Raw genomic sequence first — 23,114 nt, forward strand, 5'->3', positions numbered from 1 at the left:
TAGTTGAGAAGCGAGTTCTTGTGGACAAAACAATCACAGAGAAAGCAATCACAAGAGACACACGATTTTATCCCATGGTTCGGCCAAGTAACACTTGCCTACTTCCACGTTGTGGCGTCCCAATGGACGAGGGTTGCACTCAACCCCTTTCAAGTGATCCAATGATCAACTTGAATACCACAGTTTTCTTCCTTATAGTTTTCTTCCTGTTTGCGAGGAATCTCCACAAGTTGGAGCCTCTCGCCCTTACAAAATTGATCACAAAGAACGCACACGAGTAAGGTTGGCAAGAACAACACACACAAGACTCAAAAACGCAACACACCCACGCACACAAGTGAAGACTTGAGCTCAAATGACAACACAGGGAGTTCTTGACTCAAATGGAGCTCAAAACTCTAACACAACAAAGCGAATGCGCGGGAGCAGAGTCTGGATGCCTTAGAATACGTAGTGAATGCTTGGGTGACTCCTCCATGCGCCTAGGGGTCCCTTTTATAGCCCCAAGGCAGCTAGGAGCCGTTGGAGGCCAACTTGGAAGGCCAAACTTGCCTTCTGTCGGGTGGTGCACCGGACAGTCACTGTAGTTGTCCGATGCGCGATCTCCTTCCTTTTCAGGCGCATCCGACCGTTGGTCCTCGGGGGCAGTTGGCGCACCGGACAGTCCGGTGCCCCTACCAACTGTTGGTGCGAGCCACGCGTCATCCGCGGATTGCGCGACCAACCGTTGCGCTGGCGACCGTTGGCTCACCAGACAGTCCGGTGCACCACCGGACAGTCCAGTGAATTATAGCCATACGCCGCTGATCTTTTCCCGAGAAGCGCAAAAGTGAAAGAAACCATAGCTCCAGCTCAAGGATTGAACAAGAAGGGACCACTTGTTCATTCGTAGTGTGGAATTTAAATATAGAAATGAGTAAGCTGTTAGGATAGCCTAAGAACTTGTCTAGTTACAATAAGGACCCGATGATATTAATCTTTTCTATTTAATTTTGATTAGCAAAGGATTTAATCGCCTCCCCAATAGTTCAAGCCCTTCCTAATCGAAGACCTAAAGATTTAAGCCAACTCAATCCGCTCCATTCCATATGGATTAAAATTAAAACAAACAGACAGGGCTTGATGTACCGGACTAGAGGGCTTGATGCACTCCCAAGATTGAGAAAACACAATGCCTAGAAGAGAAGGATCCTGTAGCACATCATTCATTACATTAATGCCCCGATTGGTTCTCAGGAGTTGAAAAGTAACCTAATATTAAAATGAGAAACAATTTCTAGATATTTGTTTCAATTAATGTGATCCAAACAGGCATTAATAGTAATAATATACATTGAGAAGGATAAACTGTTACGAAATTCCGAGTACAAAATATTGAAAATGTCAGCATACTAAGCTGTACCAAACGGCAAGCCACCTCCCAGTCCCATGTGTTCAATCCCGGTGACGAATTCACTGCCACACAATCCCGGTGACGAAACCATAGCTCCCGAGAGCGACATTTTCACCGGAGATCAGCCTGGCGCACCGGACACTGTCAGGTGCGTCACCGAACAGTCTTGTGTGCCAGACTGAGCTGAATTTTGGCTGCACCGAGCCAAGTAATTTTGGTTTCTTTTATTCTTCTTTTCTCACTATTTCTAGCACTTAGATAACTTCATTAGTATTCAAAAACAAATGTACTAAGTCTAGAAACATACCTCATGTCTTGATTTGCACTTTTTCAATCTTTGGTACATTAGGACTTAAAGAATATGTGTTGGGCACTTAATCACCAAAACATTATAGAAATGGCCCAAAGGCACATTTTCCTTTCAAACTCACAAATAGAAATATTTCTTGTGGACGAGGGCATCAAGCATGAGTTCTCTTCTCCCTACACACCTCAACAAAATGGTGTAGTGGAGAGGAAGAATAAAACTCTACTGGACATAACTCGGCCAGGGCGTCTGTGTCAGGTTGGTACCCTTGGAAGTTGAGCAGGAACTTGTCGCGAAGCCCTTTCCAGGAATCAATGGACAGTGGCTGTAATCTGGTGTACCAAGTCAAGGTCAGGCCTTCGAGTGCGATGATGAAGGATTTGGCCATTGTGGCGTCGTCCCCTCCGGACGATGCGATGACTACCTGGTAGCTCATGATGTACTGAGCCGGATCGGTACTGTCGTTGTATTTGGGGTAGGTGCCGGCCCTGAAGTTGGCGGGCCAGGGCGATGCTTGGAGTTGTGGAGCCAGGGGTGTTTGAATGCACTATAACTAATAGTTAGAGAGTGTTTGAATGCATTAGAGTAATAGTTAGTGGTTAAAATTAGCCAAAGACATCCAAAACAATCCAACTAATAGTTCAATTATTAGATATTTTTAGTAAATTAGCTACTAGCTAGCTAATTATTTGTTAGCTAGCTAATTCTACTAGTATATTTTTAGCTAACTAACTATTAGATTTAGTGCATTCAAACACCCCTTTAGTTGGCTAAAAATCGTTAGTAGAATTAGTTAGCTAACAAATAGCTACCTAACTATTGACTATTTTACAAAAAAATAGCTAATAGCTGAACTATTAGCTACGGTGTTTAGATGTCTCAACTAATTTTAACTACTAACTATTATATTCAAACACCCCCTAAATATCCCTTATGATCCATAAGGTCAATATTACATCATTTTTGTTGTCTCTTCTTGAAAAACCTAAGGGCTTGTTTGGGACAAAGGGTAATGGAGGGGATTGAGGGAGCTATAATCCCTTACTATTCAAAATTAAGTAGTAGGGGATTCTAGCCCCCTCAATTCACTCCATTACCTTTGATCCCAAACAAGCCCTAATAGAATCTCTAGGACCTAAGCCGTTGGAGATAGCATCAGTGACAGTGATGTCACACGGCAATTTTAGCCGCAACGCTCCAGCTGTACCGCGAAACAAAATTTCTCTACTTTTCTTCGACCGTCCTACCCTATCCGCTCCCCTCGCCGGCGCCGCGGCGGCGGCGAGAAAGAGAGAACGCGCTCCTCTTCCTTCTCGACTCGATCTGCCCCTTCCAGCCCGCTCGCCCCTCATCGAGCGGCCTCCGTAGCCCTAGGTGATCCGCGCCTCCTTCCGCCGCAGCGGAACAGGACGCCTGACCGTCGACCGTCGAAGCGATTCCTCTCTCGCGGGCGTCCTCGTCTCGCCCTCCTCGCCTCCTCGGTGCCAGTGGGTCGGCGCGGGGAGGCATCCGTCCGGGCTACGGTCGATTTGTTCTCCACTTGGTAAGGATCAAGGAACCCTAACTTGTCTTGTTGCTTCTATGGATTGATTTTTTCTATGTTGCGACCTGTGAGAATCAAATCCAGTAGCTTAGTAAAATTTCCGAAGAAATTAATTTTGTATGCCAATTGAAGTTAAGGTTCAACTGGATCCCCACGGCTACACGTTCTTTGCTGTGCTCGTCATATATTGTTCTTGCGGTGCAGCAGCATCTTCATCTATGTGTATGATAGACCTGCTCTATATGTGGACGTTACTAGCTTGGTACACAGTTAAAAGGTTGGAAGGATCAGTTTATGCTTTATTGCAGAGTGTGGACAATTCTAATTTATGTTCAGTGGGATATATATACTTGCCCACGCCTGTTGACCTATTTGTGACAAATTGCTTATTAACTCATCCATGTAGCGAAAGGGCCTTTAGCTGAGTTGGCTAGGTCTGAGTAGTTAAAAAAATCCTCTCGTCTGTCCTATGCCAAAGCACAGGTCTAAGACCTGGTTGCGGTCGTTCTCACATGGGCTACAGTGTTGCTGTGTATGGGTGAGATAGGGGTTTTCTTGACCCGTGTGAGAAGGCCTTCTTCTCAATACAATGCTCGTGCGTTGTCTTACCCTCGGCAGGTCGAGTTTTTTTAACTCATCCATGCAAATTAACCTATTTTGGACAAATTGCTTTATTAATTCGTTGCTTGATTCTAGTCTTCTTTCATCACAATAGCATCACCACCATTAGTTATTTCAAAAAAATCTGGGGTTTTCAAATTAAGCCCTTTTGCCACATTTGATACTTTCATTCTTGATGAGCAGTTTTAGACACATCTTTTTGGCTAATAATGCTTTGATAAGTTGTTTTATCGGGATGGAAGCATATATATGGGGCACCTGTACTCCATTATTGTAATTACTCTTCAATGGACTGTTCCTGGAATATCTATTTTCTTAGTGTTTGTGTTATAATTTGTGAGTTGTATTGGCTCCCATGTATGTTCAGATCATTTGTGAAACTATATTTGTGCCGTTCACATTAGTACACAACCTGATAACAAAAATAGCATACTCCAAACAATAGTGTATGGTTCCTTCGCAACCAGTGTTGCCGTGCCTGTCAGCCTGTGCATGGTTCAGATCTATGCATCAACCTTGTCACGTCACTACGGTCTAGTTTGGGTACTCTAGTATTGAAGTGGTTTGGAGGGGTTGAAAAGTGTATAAATCCCCTATAGATCAAAAACTCGCACAATACATCTCAATCCACTCTAATCCCTTTCATTACTAGAGTACCCAAACTAGCCCTACGGTGAATGAGACTGTTTGAATCGTACACCTTCGCACCTGGATAATGGCTGTGAATGATATCCAATACTTTTGCATGGTCTATGAAATCACTGGCCTTTTACATTATAGTATGACAATTTTTTATTATTGTTTTTAATGTTATCTTATTTTTCTAATTACTAAAGATTTCATTTCTGGATTGCTAGCTGTTGAACTTTAAATAGACAATGGATCTGGAGACAGAAAATCGTCTTGCTTCTTTACTACTTGAAGAGGCCCGAAGATTACAATTAGAGGCTAACAGGGAAGGTGTTCAAGCATATCTGCGAAAACCTAATGTTAGGCATCGTCCAAACTCTCGGTTCCTCACAGCCACAGTTCGTGGAGTTCAGCAAGGTTAGCAATATGCAGTGAATTATTGTTGTCACTTGTTTTCTATATTTTCTATTTTCTTTGAGTAGATCTTGTAGAACAAATCTCTACTATATTTCAGTGGGAGTTTCTTCGTCCGTCTCTACCGTCGCGCTCAGCTTCTGCGTCCGCCCACCAATTAAAATTGCTGCCCAGCAAAAACAAAGCGAAGGGACACGAGGAATCGAACCCAGGCCACCAGGTCCAAAGTCTGGACGGCCAACCACCACACTATAGAACCAATTGTTGAGGATAGATATTGTAAATATTGTTAATACAGAAACCGTAGTAGCACACGGGCAACTGACTAGTCAACTTTGAAAAGACACTTGACTCATGTAATCCTGTAAAAAAATGAACTTGGCTCTTGTGAGTATATTGTCTTACGTTCTTAGGTAAAAAGTGTACTGGTCTGACATCGCTATTTTTTTAATGACATAATAATCAACATTAGAAAGCATGTTCAGCCGTGTAATCATTCTTGTGACTATTGACCTTACATTCTTTTTTTTTGGGGGGGGGGGGGTATACCGACCCTGTGTCACTAATTTTTTAATGACGTCAAGTAGCACTTTCATATTTTGTTCCGAGTTGAAATAAGCTGTATGTCCTGCAGCAAATCGTGTTGTGGAGGTCAATGAAATGTGGCGTGCCAGGGAAAAGGAACTGGAGTTGGAGTCAAAAATGAAAGGCAGAAGTAGCAGAAGTAAAGATCATGGTGATTTTACAGGTGAGAAGCGCAAAAGTGAAAGAAACCATAGCTCCAGCTCAAGGATTGAACAAGAAGGGACCACTTATGATACTTCGTACTCAGACCAGGAGGATGGTCTCAGGGATGATGAAATTGAAAGATTTCTTTATTCAAGGTTAGTTAGAATGTTATTTAATTTTCTTTTATGCAAGAAATGGCCATTTCTTTCTCGTTGTAACACCTGCCATATATAACTTAATATTGTTTTTACCCCTGTTCGCATGATCTGTATATAGTACCACTACCACATTTTTCTATCGATAAGTGCTGGTATCCTATTATGTGGCATATTGAAATCTGTTTATGCTACAAACATTTTCATTTGTTAACTATTTCCCTGATGTTAAAATACCATCGGTTGTTGCTAATATATTTACTGTTGCTGTTCTGTTAGGGCGAAGCGAGGACGTGGGGCTGTTGGTTCCAGGATGGACGAGCCTGGTCCATACCTTGATTCTCTGTCCCATCATCAGGACAATGGACCTAGCCCGGACATACGTGTGGAAGAAAAATGGGAACGCAGAGTACAAGGCCCAGAGAAGCCTCCATTTTGGGGATGCAAGTCTCTCGATGGTCATTGGCGCTTGGGCACATTGGATGGAAGGCCATCAAGCTCTGAACCACAGAGCAAAAAAGAAAAGAAAAGTAAGCTGGATAAAAAGGATAAGATAGAGAAAAGGAAGGAAAAGGGCAAGAAGAAATCCAAACATCGCCACCACCGCCATCGCAGAAGCAGCAGGAGTGAGTGAGTGATGTTGCCTGTTAGCAGAACAGAAAAAAATGGACACAACGGTTCTGCCATGACCATGAGACAAGCTAGCTGACTGTTCCTGTGTCTTGAAACCTGTATTGTATGGAAACGGGATATTGTGTAGGCTTATACAATACAATGTTGCGATGTCACATCGTTTGTTGAAGTTTTATCACTTTGATTAACATCTGCAACAGGAGGTTTTTTCTTCTCTTTTTCCTATACTATATTGGGCGTCGAATATTGGAGTCCGAGGAGCCTGTTCTTCAAGCAGGGCAGCCTGTCAGTTGGGGTTTGTAGCTGAATAAAACTGTGTATGGATGCGTAGGCCATCAATAGCTCTTAGTCATATTAGTGCACATTTTCTATGATCATGAGGATGAGTTACTTCTCAGGTTCCATCGAAAAGAGCACTGATGACTGAGGTGAAAAGGGCTTAAGATTCACAGCATGTCGTAATCATGCTTTGGGGTGTCATGAACCAGTCGCCTTCTAAAGCTGATCCAACATGGGCATTTTTCTGCTTCATGGGACATTGCGCTAAGTTGGGGCTAGTTAGGATGCACCCAATAGTCTGAGGGCGTGTGGCCTCACGCCACGCCTAAGTTGCGGCGGCCGAGGAAAGGTGCTGCCGGTGGCGGCGGCTTAGGCCAGCTACCAAACACGCCCTGAATACACCTATTTGCCACGGTGATTGGAGATTATTGAGAATAAAATTAGTTTATTTCATCCTCAATCTCCGTGGAAAATTATGGATCCAAACTAGCCCTTAGACGGAAGAAGATACATTCACCAAGGCTTCATAATATGCCCAAAACATCAAGAATTGCATAGTTATCAGATTTACAGTTGTAGGCTTAGCTGAGTACTGATTGTCAACTCAAATGCGACGCTATTAATTTGGCACCAAATCCTACTAGTTAAAAAGGAAAAACCAAATCTGTTGAGCAAAGAGCTCCGTAATGATGCCTAAATCTAGACCCTGTCCGATAATCATCCAGATTTTGTTCGGTTATTTCTATTCTATGGAAGTTTGAGGGAAATTGAAAGGATTAGAAGAGATTTTGATTTGCTAAGACCTTGTTTGGTTATTTCTTTCTATTTTACATAGGTTTGAGAGAAATGGAAAGGACTAGAAGGGAAGGTTTGAGAGAAATGGAAAGGATTAGAAGGGATTTTGACTTGTTAATACTGTGTCTAGCAGTTCACTCGTATAGTTATCTAAAACACTATTTTATTCTGCAATGTCCGTAGAATAAAGTTTAAATATAGGAATGAGTAAGTAGCCTAACAACAACTTGTTCATTCGTAGTGTGGAGTTTAAATATAGAAATGAGTAAGATGTTAGGATAGCCTAAGAACTTGTCTGGTTACAATAAGGACCCGATGATATTAATCTTTTCTATTTAATTTTGATTAGCAAAGGATTTAATCGCCTCCCCAATAGTTCAAGCCCTTCCTAATCGAAGAAGACCTAAAGATTTAAGCCAACTCAATCCGCTCCATTTCATATGGATTAAAATTAAAACAAACAGACACGGCTTGATGTACTGGACTAGAGGGCTTGATGCACTCCCAAGATTGAGAAAACACAATGCCTAGAAGAGAAGGATCCTGTAGCATCATCATTCATTACATTAATGCCCTGATTGGTTCTCAGGAGTTGAAAAGTAACCTAATAATAAAATGAGAAACAATTTCTAGATATTTGTTTCAATTAATGTGATCCAAACAGGCATTAATAGTAATATACATTGAGAAGGATAAACTGTTACGAAATTCCGAGTACAAAATATTGAAAATGTCAGCATACTAAGCTGTACCAAACGGCAAGCCACCTCCCAGTCCCATGTGTTCAATCCCGGTGACGAATTCACTGCCACACAATAGACCTCTACCTCTAAACTAGTTGTTGGCGCCTCAAAACTGTACTCCGCTAACCTTACCGAGCTGCCTGCTGAGCTGGCTCCACGATGTTCTTTGCGAGCATGTACGTCCGCATGTTAAGGCCCTTCATGCTCTCGATAATCTGCTCATGCCTGCATAAAGATGTATTCCCCCATAAATACATGGTGCAAACGAAGATAATTGTATTCCCACTACAGGCAAATCATCATAATTCAACAACTAGATTGCATAGTCCAAGTAGCAACAAGTGTAAAGAAAAAGGGAATGCATTCTATGCATAAAACTATATTCGTGTACATACACACAGACTCAATCTGAACTCTTCGTCAAAAATCTTCAGCTGATGTGTCCCCTTCCTGCACACCAGCTACATATTTGCGACCATCTCAGCTGAAGGTTTTTGACAAAGGGCTCAGATTGAGTTTGTGCATACACGCACAAAAGGTGGTCTTGACTTACACATTGATGTGATTGGTTGTCATGATAAGAGTTCCTGACACTGAATCGATCCTTGCATCCAGTTTTGAGCTCCTAACCAAGTTCATTATCCACAACTCGGCCTCATCGTAGCTCATGTTCAGCCTCTGAGCAAGCATGCTGTACATTGCAGTAACATCAGAGCATCAAATAGATCAGTTCCCAGCCAAGTTGCTGTACGGTCCATAAAATACTGGGTGCAAACCAATACGTGCTAATTGCTATTGAAATAGAAATATTAGTGGGCTTGAACCCTGAGAATGCTATGATTGATCAAATTTAACAGATTTAGGCCTTATTCGGTTATTCCCGTCACACATGGATTGGATGAGATTGGAAAAAATAAAGAAGTTTGCCTTGCTTGGGATTTAAACCCACCCAATCCCACTCAATCCATATGGATTGAAAGCAAACCGAACAAGCCCTTAGTAAAAATGAATGCTGGCTCCCAAATTGTGCAGCCAAAACACAATGTGAATTACTTATAACACATAGGACATTACATATTTACATTATTGTGGTCAACAGACCTGAATCATCTACCTATATGATACAGAAAGTAGGAACAGAATAGGTAAAATTGACAAACAGTTTAGAACTGGAAAGCAAATTACTCCCTCTAGGTCCAAATTATAGATAGTTCTGGACAAGGTTTGAGTCAAACTTATAAAACTTTAGCTACAAATAACCGTTTTGTTATTTAATTTTGAAACCTAATAGTCATATGCACCGATTTGTCTTAAAAATACTTTTACAAAAGTATAAATATATTAAGAGTTCATTTGTATTTTAACAAAAAAAATGGAACAATTGGATCTATACCATTAAAAGATCCAAACTTTAGATATATACCATGGACCCCACATGTCATTGACTCATGTGGACCCACATGTAAGTGAGATAGTAATGGTATGGATCCAAAGTGGTGATCTTTTAATGGTATGGATCCAAATTTCCCAAAAAAAATGGTCAAAGTTATATTTTGAAGACCATCTCTTGTCCTAAAAGACTTATAACTTGGACCTGGAGGGAGTAGTGACAAAAAACATGTCATCCACTAAATTGTTGCAGAAAGAGAAAAATTTCCACCCATTGCAGTGCGTAGAGTCATAAACACCCACCTGATATCAATGCACCGATGGATACGGCAGTATGTCTCGAAAATAAACAGTCGGGCATTTTCAAGGAACTCAGCTCTCAAAGGAACAGTGACAAAATTTCCCTCTTCAACGCGCTTGCCCAGGAAAGGATCATTCAGTATAACCTAGAAAAGTAGACATTAGAACATGATAATGTACATTAACAACTTTATAGCATATAACAATTATTATTGCTGATTTTTGGGAGGAATGGAGGATAATGCTATTGTCACAGCAAAGTCCAATGCGGAATTAGATTCAAGCATGTTGTGAGACCTAAAACCCTTAGCTCATTTAAGCTTCCCTATAAATAGGCTATTATTATACAGATTCCGCAGGATGACATCCCTGATGCATATGACACATCCAAAAAATAGGTAAACTTTGGATCATCAAGAATAAACCATTTTACTGGGCAACATTTAAACAATTGATGGTTAAGGATCATTTTACATAAGGTACATTTTGAAAAAAAACTTCGCCGTTCAAGGTTTTCCATATTTCAAGAAGCACACACGTGGGAAGTTTAACAAATTTCAGGCCTTGAAGATTGCAGAAAGCAGCCTCGAAGTTACCTGCTCACACTCCACGAGTTTCTGTTGAGCACCATCAAAATCATAGTTGACATATAAGCATTGCAGAAACTCAGTTATGGGATCCTTGTAGCTATGCTGCTCCTGCTGAATGACCTTAATCAACTCTTTAAGCATATTCCTTCTCCTTTTGTTAACAACAACTGCAGTAGCTAGGTATCTCAGAAGATGGTGAGCATTTGTCTGTATAGCATTCAAGTACCTGCAAGGGAAACAAATGAGTATGCAAATTTACTGGTATATTCTGAACATTTATAACATTAAACATCAATTCAAAGACAAAAAATAGTAGTGACATCATACTGGATTACAGTTATAAAAAAATTGAATCTGAATCAAACTCAGTTTTTTTTTTCTGGAGAAAGAAACGATTATAAAAACCTACTAGTGGAAAACAGTGTAGTTTTAGACTTCCATGTATACCACCTAATACATTTATGAGGAAGAACTCCAACTGAAATAAAGCATTCACTATTCACTAATTATTGAATCGAAATATCAATGTGCATCTAAACAAAAATAAGGAAATGTGGAAGTATATTTTAATATCTTGAGAACTGTTGATAATAAGTTGTTGCTTCCTAAACTACTATTGCCAGAATGCTACAAATCACAAATCATAATTTTATGTCAGCATACGACGAGTCTTGAGATTTTAACAGACAAACCTGTCCTGGAAGAACAGATCAATGATCCCATTTCTACCATTTTCATGGTTAAAGAAGATGAACAGAGCCCAATGCATCAGCCATATCCTGTTCTGGAGCTGATTCAGAGGTGATGAGAAGTTCTGCCAAAAGATAAGGAAGGAACAAGGTTACTAATATAACATATACAAAGAGCAAAGAACACACTACGAAACATTGATGGTAGAACCTTTGAATCAATTATTTCCTTCAAGCGGTTGAATTCCTCCAAAGCCACATCCCAGTTCTGCATTAGGATTTCTGCTGCTAGCTTTCCCCAGAGGGCACTCACACTTCGCTCAGTATCTGTGCACAAAGCACGATACTGGTACAGGTACTCAGCAGCCCAGGAGTAGTTACCACACTCAAACTGAAATTTGGCATACTGATACAGAGCTTCAATCTGGTCAGGACCAATCTGCATTGTTAAACAAGGATTTAGTTCGTTAGCATTTAGCACAGAAGAGGCTATAACAATAAAAGTGCACAGCTTCAACATTCCATCTGAATTTTGATCTTAGTTAATGTGCACTGTGCTTTCTCGACAGTGCTCCAGCGGCAAAAACTCTGACTCTGAATTGTCCCTTACTGCAGAGTTGAAAGAACATAGACTTCAACTAGGCTCAATTTGAAAGCACTTTTTGGACTATACGATACAAGGAAATCAACTACGATCCTAGGAAGAATTACATGTCTAGATTTTAGGACACCTGCTAGAATACATATAACATACTGAATTATGCATAGTACCAAATAAAGCATATCTCACAATGTACTTATGTGATCCTTAATGTGGGAGCTAAAGTCAGCAGTCAGCCAATTCAAGATTCCTCACAACATGACAACATACTGCAGAACTAGGACCAAATCACTTGTATGATAATGATATATGTAACCACATTTAGCAACGGTAAGATCGATTCACTATATGAGCAAATCCGTTTCAGGATTTTTAGTGACACACAAATCCATAGCTTCGTAACAACGTCTGAAAACGCTCCAAAACACGGAATTCCACCAACCTAACTAAATAAAGCACGCATATATATATCTTTAACAAAAACAAGGCAGAAGCAGACCTGGTATCTCTCCTGGAGCATGTGGATGTTGTACTGTTTGTCGGGCCTGAGCTCCTGCACGAGCTGCGGGTTCTGGAGGAAGGCGACGAGCGGGGCTGCGGCCTCGTCGAGCGACCTGAGCCTGGAGACGACCTCGGAGCGGCGCTTGACCATGTCCTCGGGAACGTCATCGGTGCCGTGGAGGGACTTGTGGATGTCCATGGCGTAGTCGACCATGTTGGTGCCGCTGAGGAGGCGGATCTTGGCCTCCAGGATCTCCGGCCTCGAGTAGAGCTGCCGCTCCTGGAGGAACTCCAGCAGCGGGAAGACCAGGTGCCGGTCCAGCTGCGCCGCCATCAGCGCCGTGAGGTCGTGGTCCGCCATGGCTGGTGCTTCAAGCTCTCTTAGCTGCCTCCCGCGTGCGGCTAGGATTAGGGTTCCTTTCGGGTTTGAGGGGGTGGGGAGCGGGGAGGAAGAAAGAGAGGAGGGCAAGGGAGTTATTTGTAGACATAGCCAAACGGGCCGCCCGGCCAGGCCCGGTCCAGGCCCGGGCCCGATGAAGCCAGGCTCGCTAGACACGGTTGGGAAAATGGGCCAGACCGTCTAAGTCCGCGAGCTCGATTTCTTGTCCGAGTCCGGCCCACAGCGGGTCTAAACGGGTCGAGCACGAAAAAACGGGGCGAAAGCGGGCCGATAAGTACGTTTTAGTGCAAAAAAGCGGGCTTAGAGGTAAACAGGTCATGCCGGACTAGCCTACCGTATCTAGTTTCCTGTCCGAGCCTGGTCCGCTTATTCGTGCCGGGCCAGCCCAGACCCTATATAACTGAGCCGTGTCGGGCTCAAATCGGGCCCAAATAGCGGACTTCGTGTCGGGCTCGCATACCTCGTGCTTATTGACCATCTATAGTTATTTGCCCATTCGCCATTATCAAATACGGGCTTCGCCCAAATGCCATCATAAAATTAGGTTTCGCCACTATGCCATTTTTAACCATCGTTCCACAAACAAAATTTAGAATTATACCAATCCAGTTCAGTGCCATTATCAAACTCGGTCTAAACGCTAAAATGCATTTTGTTGTTTAGGTTCTGTTTGGGAGAGCTTCACTTCAAGAATTTCAATTTTGTTCGAACTTCTTCAACCCAAACAGGTCCAGCTCCACGAGCTTTAGTTTTAAAAAAAATCGAAACTAGAGGCCCGTTTCATGAAATTCATGAAGCTCCATAGAGGGTGCTTCAAAAACACTGTTTTTATATCTCCTCATGAAGCTGTACGAAAATTACCCACCATGCCACTGGTTACGCAACATACAATTTCCGTTTTATCTGGCGACAACCCACTAATCATCAAGAGTAATCAAGGAAACCCACACAAATCAATTGTACTATAGAAGTTGGAGTCCATATACAAACCAAACGCTCCTGGAACTCACCTTAACAATTTGCTGGAGCTGTTTTATAGTAAAACTGGAAACCAAAGCTGAAGTTTTTGAAGTGAAGCTCTCCTAAATAGGGCCTTAATAAGATGAAAAATGATCAATTTCCCTAACTGTTGCCTCATGCCGTATAATAAACTTGCTCTCCTCTCTCCTCGCGCCATGGATCGCTCCGCCGCCGGCGTCTGCCATGGAGGACTTCGCACGCGCGGTGGAGGGCGGGGCTCAAGCTGTCGTAGCTCGTGCTCCCGGGAGGGGTGCCACTGCCGCGCCCGCCGACGGGGATGGAGCGCACTGCAGCCGCTGTGCTCCGCCGCCTGCGGCCCCGCTCGATGCGGCCATCGTGCCTGTGCTTCTCCTCCGCGGCGGCGACGACCACCACCTCGTCCTCCTCGCGGCGTACTCGCACTCTCGTAGAGGTGGCCACGGCTGGAGAAGACGACGAACGCAACCTTGGCACGGGAGCTGGGCTACGGCACGTGTCGTTCGCGAGGACGATGGCGGCCAACTCGGTCAGCACCGCGACGGCGAGGTAGACTGCGTTTGGTTGTAGAATGGAACGATACCTTGTTTGGTCAGAGTTAAAGATTAGCACAGCCTTAAAATTGAAACGCTGTTGTCCTGAAACCGAACGCATCTTTGCGCGACAGCAGGATGTCCTGACGTTCTTTATCGTCCCTCCAATTTTTAAGAGATAACTGAAACAACATTTTAATAATTCTGTCCCAACCTTTTAATCAAACAAATTTATTTGAAGAATCGTCTCATCTTTGTCTTATCCTATTATTGCAATCAAACATATGACTTGACGTTTTAAGGCCCCAGGCCCAAGCACAACGCAGCTCACGTTTTGAGCTCGTGTGTTTAACTGTTTACGCCGCGCAAAATTCTCGCAAAAGAAAGCAGCGGTGTGTCAGTGTCTGCAGTGGTTCTTATCTGCAGCTCTTTTTGCCGCCCGATAATGCGCGTTGCCGCCTCCCAGCTTCCCCTCCCCACCACCACCCCAGCCCGCCGGCGACGGCGAGCCTCGGCGCCGCCCACCGCCGCGCCGCGGCCACCCCCGAGAGCGCTCGCCGCCATACTGCGCTCGCGCGTCATCGCGTGCCTCCGCGCGCAAGAGTAAGGGCCTCTCGCCGCTCCTCGAGTCCCTCTAGACCGCTACGTGTTCGGCGACAGTCCTCGCCAAAGCGGAAACGACTCGCTGGTCAACTTATATGTTCCTTCTTGGTTTCGAACCCCTTGCAGCAGCGAGACGGCGTTGCAGGCGGCTCACGCGGCTGTCCACGGCGGCATTACCGTGGTGAGTTTGTTGCTCCTTTCACCTCTGGTCCCTTGTGTAGGTCGGTGCATCATGCGTGCGTGGGTGTGTCGGATGGTTCGTGGTGAGTGAGTGTGTCTGAATGCTTGGTACTCGCGTGACTTGGAGAAAATTGGCTATTTGCCATTCTAAAGAGCGTGCTTGGGGACTTCAACATTGGAATGACTGCAAAATTGACATCTGGAAGATGTGCAGTTGTGCACTTTGATTCTACTGCCATAAGTTCCTACTTAGCTCAATTTTTCACGTTATCTCCTAGTCACAGCCATGCGGAACAACGAATTTGTCCTCTTTCCAAAATCAATCGTGCCTGGGACAGCCGGCTGGGCTACCGGGTTATCAGATGCAGCTGCATGCTGTTGAGGCCCTCGGTACGGTAGCAGTGCCGGGCTGCCGGCCTCAGCTTCAAGTGTGCGTTGGGTAGATATCATCTACACTCGATCAGAGGTAGAGATGGCCAAACGGGCCGCCTGGCCCGGTCCGTTTTGAGCTTGGCCCGCTAGGCACGGTTAGAAAACCGGGTCAGGACATCTAAGTCCGCGGGCTCGTTTTCCTGTCCGACTCCGGCCTGCTGCAGGCCTAAACGAGCCGGCCTGGCCCGGTAAACACAGAAAAAGCGGGCCGAAAAACGGGATAAGCGAGCCGGAAAGCACGGTTTAGTGCAAAAAAAAGGGCTTGACGGGCTTAGAGGTAAACGGGCCTAGGCCCAGGCAAAAAGAACCGGAACCGAGGAGCCGAACCGAAATAACCGAGAATCGAAACCGAACTAACTGAACCGAAGAAACCGTTATGAAATTCGGTTCTGGTTTTTTGAGAACCAAAATAAACGAGATATTTTCGGTTCTGCACTCCAAAGAACCGAAAAAACCAAAAGAACCGAAAAAATTGAAAGTACCAGATTCAATTTGTTACATGTGTTTGTAACTTCAGATGTTGTTTTATCGACTTATGTTGAACCTGGTAGCCCATGTATTATCTATGAAATTCTTGGCATTGTGCACTTGTGGTTGTTTGTGGGGAGATGCTGCTGAAATTTCTCACAAAAGTTGTCGTTATTCAGAATTTTAGGGTGGCTGTTACAATTCGGTCAGAACCGAAGAACTGAGAACCGAACTAGTCGGTTCTGGTTTCTTTATCTTGCTATTTCAGTTCTAGTTTTTGAAGAATCGAATTTTTACAAGAACCGAGGAACCGAACCGAACCGAAGAAGCGGATGCCCAGTCCTAAACGGGATGTGCCGGGCTAGCCCGTCGTGCTTAGTTTTCTGTCCAGGCCCGGCCCGCTTATTCGTGCCGGCCTGGCCTGGGCCCGTATAAAAGCGTGCTGGACCGGGCTCGTACCGGACCAAAAAAACGTGCTTCGGGTCGGGCTTTCGTGCTTTCTGTACATCTATAGTCAGAGGATCTAGCCGAACCTCTCGCGCGCGTCCTAATCGAGGGTGCAACAACTATATTGGTTACGAAGGTTTTTCTTCACACCGCATAAATAAATAGGAACGAGGGACGACACGCGAACTAATATTCACTATACCTCCTTGCCCACACATACCTAACGAGATTTGATCTATCTCTACGAGGAAGTAAGGGAAAGGCCGCCATCGTAGCCATCGACACCGACCACCGAACTTCAACCCCCATTGCGACTTCTCCAAATCCCAAAGGTATGCATCTAAGATTCATACATTCTAGTGACAAGAGAAGTGGGTTAAGATCATAGAATCCTAGCAGTGGCAGCAGAGCCAAGTTTGGTTCTATGAAACCTAACCCTAGAACCCTAACTCTTCCGGTTTTAGGATTCAGTCGAGTCCCTTTTGATCTACAAGAAATAGGAGGGGAAAGGATCACTCATACGGCCAATGTTGAATCCTAAGTCGAACTCCAAATACCTAAACCCTAACTCTAGTTCCTTCCCACTCAAGACGTAAAAAAGATAGGATGGAGTATTAGTGTTACCTTGTTGTACGAAACGACGATGGCGAGGGCATGAGGCGTCGTGGCTACTACAACGTGTGCACATAGTCATCACTCGTGGGACTTAGGGATGGTGGTGTGCTCACCATCGGGTGTGTGCGTGCACCAGCGAGGGGCCGCGCAGGCCGCGTTGGTGCTCCATACTGGCTCTCCCTCTCATCGAAGTTGGAGAAGTGGAGGAAGAGAGGGCCCAGGGAGGAGAGAGTAGAGTGAGCTACGGGGGAGGAAAGAAATGAACTAGGGTTTGTGAGGGTCGGTGAAATTCTCGCCTTTTATACTCGGATGCGAGGAGCAATGGCCATCAGATCGCAGTCAATGACACAAATCGAGCGAAAGGGGAGCAGACTAGATTTTCGGCCTAGGCGGGTGCACCCTTTTTCGACCCAGACACAAGTTGTGGCCTGGGACACGGGAGGGCGTGTGGGGAAGACCGACCGACCGACCGTATTGGGTAGCTATGTGGGCCAATTTTGGTCAAGCACATTGTTCTCCTTTTTATTTAATGTTTCCTTAAGTGTAATAGTTACGTAAGTAGCCAATTTTCTCTGTGACTTGAAGCACACTAACACAAGCCTCCATAAAATGATTATTCATTTCTGCCTAGTTTGTGACATTGAATAATCCTTGGAGCGGAGGCTGTGTGTTTATTAACACTACATTCAAGGTTTGCTTTTTATAAACCATACTACTTAGCTACATTATGAATAATTGTTGTTTATTAGTATGTAGTGCTGTTTTAATCAGCATTTATGATTCGTGTTGCTAACAAGTATTCAATGTGTTGTCCAGTTGGAGGTTGTCATGACGACTCCGGGAGTGCTCGAGGTGGTTCAATTTCTTCTCTGCAAATTTGGCATGAAAGATTTTTTATGCTGATTGCTAGTTTCTGTACTGATTAATAAGCATTCATATTGTAGGTTATTGAAGATCTTTGCAGGAGTTATCCTTCTTTAACATTCGGGGTAAGTCAATGTGACATTACTCTTTATGTTTTCTAGTATACTTGTCTGTCTGTATGGAGTTCAATGCCAAGGCAGGACCAATGATAAGGGGAGCAAAATACTGCAAAAATATTATTTGATGAGGGTGATAAAAAATGCGACAAAGCCAGTAAAATATGCTTGAACTAAGAGGGCTGAATTTTAAAAATTAGGATCATATGGAGACCTGCCAGAACACCCCTCCCACCATCTACTATCTTGAGATCGTGTGTTTTCAGCTGTTCCAACAGCACTATATTATAAGTGAATCTGTTCAGTGTTATTACGAACCTTAAAGAGGTACACTTTTTCGCTCTCCAAATACCAGGTCCTTCAGTTAGGCTGACATAGCAAGCTGTATAATGTGTATGTGTTGCACAAACTTGTTTCAACAAAATGGAAGTTACATGCTTCTATACCTGACCTGCACAATGCACTGTAACTTCAACTGTTGAGAACATTGCGAGTACCTCATGGTACATGCCTATTTTTTTACCTTGATTGTGCTTCTATTCAGGTTGGCACGGTCTTAAATGCTGCTGATGCAAGGAAAGCTATTTGCGCTGGTGCACAATTTCTTATGAGTCCTGGCACAGTCCTGGTAAGCGTCCATCTTATTACAATTATAGCTTTGTTTATTTCATCTTAAACGTGCATTTCTTCATTTAAAATCACCCGTTGTAACTAGATGCCGATTGGATCATGAAGATTGTGTTTGTTTCAGGACATACTTCATGATCTTAAAGAAAGTAATGTTCTTTATATTCCAGGAGTGCTGACATCAACTGAAGTATGTATCACATCACATGACATGTGTAAACTTCCATATATTCAGTTAAAGCAGTTCTGAGTTAAGCAAGCATCTTTGTGTTCTTTGATTTATTTTCTCTCTGGTATTCACAGGTTTTATCCGCTTGCAGTGCTGGTGCAAAAGTTGTCAAGGTTTCATAACTGCACATTGTTCTCGTAGGCATGTTTACTTTGTGGACTGGTCAAAAAAATAAATTTACATAAACCACTACAAATGATCTGTTTGTTCAAATGATGTTGAACAAAACAATTTATTGTACAGTTTCGATTGCCTAATCAGTAATCAAATGTATTTGTGTTTCTAGGTCACTTGACATTAACTGGCTCGTGTGATCTAATTTAACCAGGTGTACCCAGTTTCAGTCATGGGTGGGGAGATGTACATGTCAGCTCTGAAGAAACCATTTCCTCTTGTACCAATGGTTGCTTCTCAAGGAATTAAAATCGGTAAGCAGCTTTGTTTAGTGTCTGTATGTCGATGACGCTTTATAGCTTCCTGTTATTTTGTTCAGTATAAAATAACTTGAAGTCTTAACTGATAAAAATGTTCAAGGACATTGAAAGCAATATCTAAGGTTTTGATTTGGTTAACACGATGGAATTATTTCCACAGAACCGCCAAAGCGGTTCTTGAATGAAACTGATGTATGAACCATTCCAAACTGGTGGTATTGTGCATATCAGGTTCAATCAAGGGATATATGGAAGCAGGGGCATCTGCAGTGGTCTTATCTGATGCTATTTTTGACAGTCAATTGATGAGGGATGGGAAATTCAATGAAATTTCGGAACTTGCAAATCTAGCAACTTTAGAGGCATTGCAGTTCACGAAATGAGACAAATCTACAATCATAACAGATTTGCGTCCAGAATATGTGGCCTTCTGTTCTGTGGAAGGAGTCAATTCACCTCCTGGTAACTACATGCTACTTCTGTGTAAAGAGTCAGTTCACCTCCTAAATAAAGCTGTAGGAGCTCTGGTGTTCTATGCACCTGCAAGAGGCTGAGACTGCAACAAATTTGTGTGCTCCGAAGTCTGAACAGGGACCTGATCATTGAGGATGCCGTGATGCTAAGAAGCCAACCATACATTTAGGTGCCGTGTAATGGAATCACCACAACTCGCAAGAGAACAGAGGTGAATGGAAGAGAGATTGCTGGTTTGCTTGTGCTTTGACTGACCTAGTAGATGTTAACGCAGGTTCATAGGAGTGTACTAGTAGTGCATCTCTGAAGACCGTTATACTTCTAGGCAAGGTCATGGACTTTGTGTGTTTAAAAAAAAGGTCATGGACTTTGTGTCGATCAAATGATCAATGTGCTTGAACAGGTGTTGTCTGTTTTTACCCGGGAATTCTGCATGAAATGAGTTGGTGCTATGTATCAATAGACTTGTAGATTTTAATGCAGTTTTCTTTTAAAAAAAACTTTTCGAAACCTAGAGAACTTTGATTTTGAAATAGGCCAAGGCGGCACGTAGCTCCGAACGGGGGAGAAATTGTCGAGCGATAGATATATGCTTCTCTCTGTTATTTTAGTTGTTTGTAAAAATAAAAATAGAAAATATTCAAAAGTGCTAGTAGTACTTTTCAAGCCGAAACAAGCATCCTCGATTATATCTATTACGAGTCCTAAGCAGTTTTTCTGGTGCTTCCAATTGTCCCATCACCAGGACCAAAGGTCGTGTCTCTTGAGTAGGATCTCCACTCTGCTCCTGACAACGGACACGCCCCTACGCAGTGGACAGACGACGTCCTTCTCCTCTTTCCTGTACCCCAACTTGTATATATATTCAAGTAATAAAGAAAGATGAACTGCGGTCTCTTATTTTGCATTCAAAATTTCAAACACGTTATCAAGCACTCCGCTTTCACCAGAGAAGAAAAAGACCACGACCAAAACAGAGAACGAGAAGGCCAGAGAACTTCACCGAGGCAAGAAAGAATCAAAGGAAACAACCATCAAATTATGCGGAAGTCAATCCGATGGAGACAAGAAAGAATCAAAGGAAACAACCATCAGATTATGCGGAAGTCAATCCCATGGAGAAAGAATTATACCTTGTAGATAGTGGTACCATTAATTCTAGTTTTCGAGAAACAAAATATTTTCAGACTCTCACAAAGAGGCCAAGAAATGTTTTGACAATCGCTGGGCGCGATACGAAAATAGTCGGCTTTAGATGAGCGACTATTACGTTCCCTATGGGTACACAAGTCACTATCGAGGATGCTTTATTGTATCCCGATTCAATTCGTACCCTACTGAGTTTTCGAGATTTCGAAAAAGTGATTTACATATTTCTACTCGTACAAAAAACAATGAGGAATTTCTCCTCATTTCCAAACTTCTGAATATGGCGCTAACATTCTCGAAAGAATACCTTCACTTCCATCCAGATTGTACTACACATACATAAAACCAGTACCTCGTGTTATGTACAAAGTGATTTGTCAGAATGTCGACTTATTCAAGACTTGGCATGCACGCCTTGGTCACCCTGGAATAGGGATGATGCGAAAATCACAGGTAATTGCATTGGTCATGATTTAAAGTTTGCTAAATTTCCTAAACCATCTGATTTCATATGTACATCATGTGCAACGGGAAAGCTAACCTTAAGATCATCTCCTCTTAAGATTCATGCTAAACCACTCAAGTTCCTTGAACGAATTCAAGGTGACATTTATGGAGCCATACAACCATTATCTGGACCGTTCAAACTTTATGATATTAATAGACTCATCTACACGATGGTCACATGTGTGCCTTGTTGTGATACCCGGTTCGCAAAGAAGAGAAGTTGGAGGTTATTCTTTTTTTGTTGTTTTTGTTTTTTTCCCATTCGGTTGATGCGCTTTGGGGATTTGGAAATTTTGGAAGAAAAACATTCACCAGTAGGATAGTGGAATTTCTTTGGTTAGATGCTTGAGACGGGGTCGGGAGCTGTCGCGTAGGCAAATTGGGCCGTGAACCTCTATCCGGCCCACTAATCTCCCCTTAACCCTAGCCGCCCTTCCCCTAACCCCCTCTCCTTGTGCAGCCGCCCTTCCCCATTTCCCCCCACACCCTTGGCCGCAGCCCCCCTCCCATTTCCTCCTCCCTCAAACCATTGCAGCCACACCACCCTAAACCCTAGTCGCCCCCCTCTCTCCAAGGTGAAGCCCTCCCGCGTGGTTCTCTGTCGTGTGGCGATCTCAATTGGAGTTTGGAGGGAGGAAGAAGGAAGGAGGAAGGGAAGAATCCAAGGTAATTTTTGTGTTTATCTCTTGTTCATTTGTGCTGCAATCCAATTGATTAGATGTTGTGTATGCGATTTGGTAGAAGGGTTGTCCAGAATTTTAGGGGTGAACGAACAGCAGCAGTATTAGTGGTTTCTGGACATTTTTCGTGGGAAATTAATGGGAATCAGTTTGGGAATCATGTAGAACTTTGGCATACCTTTCCAACGAGTATTTATACGCTCAATTTAGAGTTATAAATTAAAAGATATCACCATTTGAATCCGGGTATGTGGCTGTCCAAAAAAACAGATTTTCAGGTGGACGAACAGCAGCAGTATTAGCAGTTTCTAGGGATTTTCCGTGAGTAATTAGTGTTAATCAGTATGAGAATAATGTATGGCTTTTTCTTACCTTTCCAACAAGTACTTATGCGCTCGATTCGGAATTATATTTTAAAAGTTATCACTGTTTGAATCCGAGTATGTCGCTGCCCAAAAGAGAAAAAAACAGATTACAGGGTTTATCTTGTGGACCGTTTTGGGGTAGTTAGATGTTGGAATTTAATCATAAATTGTATACAAAACTTATGGGGAATTTTATGTAGTTGCCTCTGGAGTTTTTGTTTGTCATCACTGCTGTCTGAATTTTAAAATTATGGAATTGTTAAGCAGCGCCACTGCAGTTTGGTGGGTGTGGGGAGAATTGTTACCCACGGCGGAGTTTGAGACTGCGCGTAGGTGCGGCGTTGTTTTTGAGGCTTATTATGTGAATTTGGTGCACTAAGTTGGGTGTCAAAAACAGGTGGTGGACTTCTGGATCGTACTTAGGGATTTGCCCAAACTTCCGGTGAAGGCAAGTAAAACAGTGATGGTTAATCCGTCTGTCGAATGAAGAGTCTTATACTTGATTATGTTGTGCTATTGTGTTCGTATTCATATTTATAATTGAGTACCATCATTTGAAGATATTCGTGTTTTATTGATTACATATGTTGAGTTTGTGGTTTGATCACGTTACTCAAGTGGTTATTATGTGGAATGGGTGGAAGTATATGTCTAGCATATTTTATTTGGGAAGAACTCATGTT

At 43.1% G+C, this 23,114-nt stretch overlaps 3 protein-coding genes across 4 annotated transcripts; 2 read left to right on the top strand and 1 right to left on the bottom strand.

Annotated features, from left to right (window-relative positions):
• The first annotated feature begins 2,976 nt into the window (after positions 1-2,976).
• Positions 2,977-6,598, top strand: LOC100277511 (AT4g33690/T16L1_180-like protein). Its single transcript, NM_001151046.2, has 4 exons — positions 2,977-3,243; positions 4,722-4,911; positions 5,543-5,792; positions 6,072-6,598. The coding sequence occupies exons 2-4, from the start codon at positions 4,743-4,745 to the stop codon at positions 6,424-6,426; spliced, it is 774 nt and encodes a 257-aa protein (NP_001144518.2). The 5' UTR covers positions 2,977-3,243; positions 4,722-4,742; the 3' UTR covers positions 6,427-6,598.
• Positions 6,599-8,044: 1,446 nt separating this feature from the next.
• On the bottom strand, positions 8,045-12,743 carry LOC100193141 (uncharacterized). The gene is made up of 7 exons (NM_001138299.1): positions 12,311-12,743; positions 11,422-11,649; positions 11,214-11,335; positions 10,528-10,747; positions 9,935-10,077; positions 8,796-8,933; positions 8,045-8,467 (listed from the first exon to the last, which is right to left on the bottom strand). The coding sequence occupies exons 1-7, from the start codon at positions 12,671-12,673 to the stop codon at positions 8,371-8,373; spliced, it is 1,311 nt and encodes a 436-aa protein (NP_001131771.1). The 5' UTR covers positions 12,674-12,743; the 3' UTR covers positions 8,045-8,370.
• Positions 12,744-14,528: 1,785 nt separating this feature from the next.
• On the top strand, positions 14,529-20,190 carry LOC100284118 (KHG/KDPG aldolase). 2 transcript variants are annotated; one of them, XM_008653276.3, is made up of 10 exons: positions 14,529-14,844; positions 14,971-15,025; positions 17,618-17,677; positions 17,803-17,838; positions 17,931-17,975; positions 18,511-18,594; positions 18,718-18,783; positions 18,897-18,935; positions 19,151-19,250; positions 19,488-20,190. In XM_008653276.3, exons 1-10 carry the CDS (start codon positions 14,687-14,689, stop codon positions 19,637-19,639), a joined length of 795 nt encoding a protein of 264 aa, XP_008651498.1. In that variant the 5' UTR covers positions 14,529-14,686; the 3' UTR covers positions 19,640-20,190. The 2 variants fall into 2 exon arrangements, with proteins under 2 accessions (XP_008651498.1, NP_001150487.1); NM_001157015.1 differs by lacking the exon at positions 17,618-17,677 and having other exon boundaries at positions 14,631-14,844; positions 19,488-20,188.
• Positions 20,191-23,114: the final 2,924 nt, after the last annotated feature.

The sequence above is a fragment of the Zea mays genome, chromosome 7 (assembly GCF_902167145.1).
Source record: "Zea mays cultivar B73 chromosome 7, Zm-B73-REFERENCE-NAM-5.0, whole genome shotgun sequence".
In the NCBI taxonomy this organism is placed as follows: domain Eukaryota; kingdom Viridiplantae; phylum Streptophyta; class Magnoliopsida; order Poales; family Poaceae; genus Zea; species Zea mays.

Coding starts and splice junctions, on each gene's coding strand:
- LOC100193141 (NM_001138299.1), bottom strand. CDS start 12,673: ATGGCGGACCACGACCTCACGGCGCTGATGGCGGCGCAGCTGGACCGG. Junction 10,748..11,213: donor GATCTGTTCTTCCAGGACAG/GTTTGTCTGTTA, acceptor TTTCCCTTGCAG/GTACTTGAATGCTATACAGA. Junction 8,934..9,934: donor CATCGGTGCATTGATATCAG/GTGGGTGTTTAT, acceptor TGCAATGTACAG/CATGCTTGCTCAGAGGCTGA.
- LOC100284118 (XM_008653276.3), top strand. CDS start 14,687: ATGCGCGTTGCCGCCTCCCAGCTTCCCCTCCCCACCACCACCCCAGCC. Junction 17,976..18,510: donor ATCCTTCTTTAACATTCGGG/GTAAGTCAATGT, acceptor GCTTCTATTCAG/GTTGGCACGGTCTTAAATGC. Junction 18,784..18,896: donor GAGTGCTGACATCAACTGAA/GTATGTATCACA, acceptor TGGTATTCACAG/GTTTTATCCGCTTGCAGTGC.
- LOC100277511 (NM_001151046.2), top strand. CDS start 4,743: ATGGATCTGGAGACAGAAAATCGTCTTGCTTCTTTACTACTTGAAGAG. Junction 4,912..5,542: donor AGTTCGTGGAGTTCAGCAAG/GTTAGCAATATG, acceptor TATGTCCTGCAG/CAAATCGTGTTGTGGAGGTC. Junction 5,793..6,071: donor GAAAGATTTCTTTATTCAAG/GTTAGTTAGAAT, acceptor CTGTTCTGTTAG/GGCGAAGCGAGGACGTGGGG.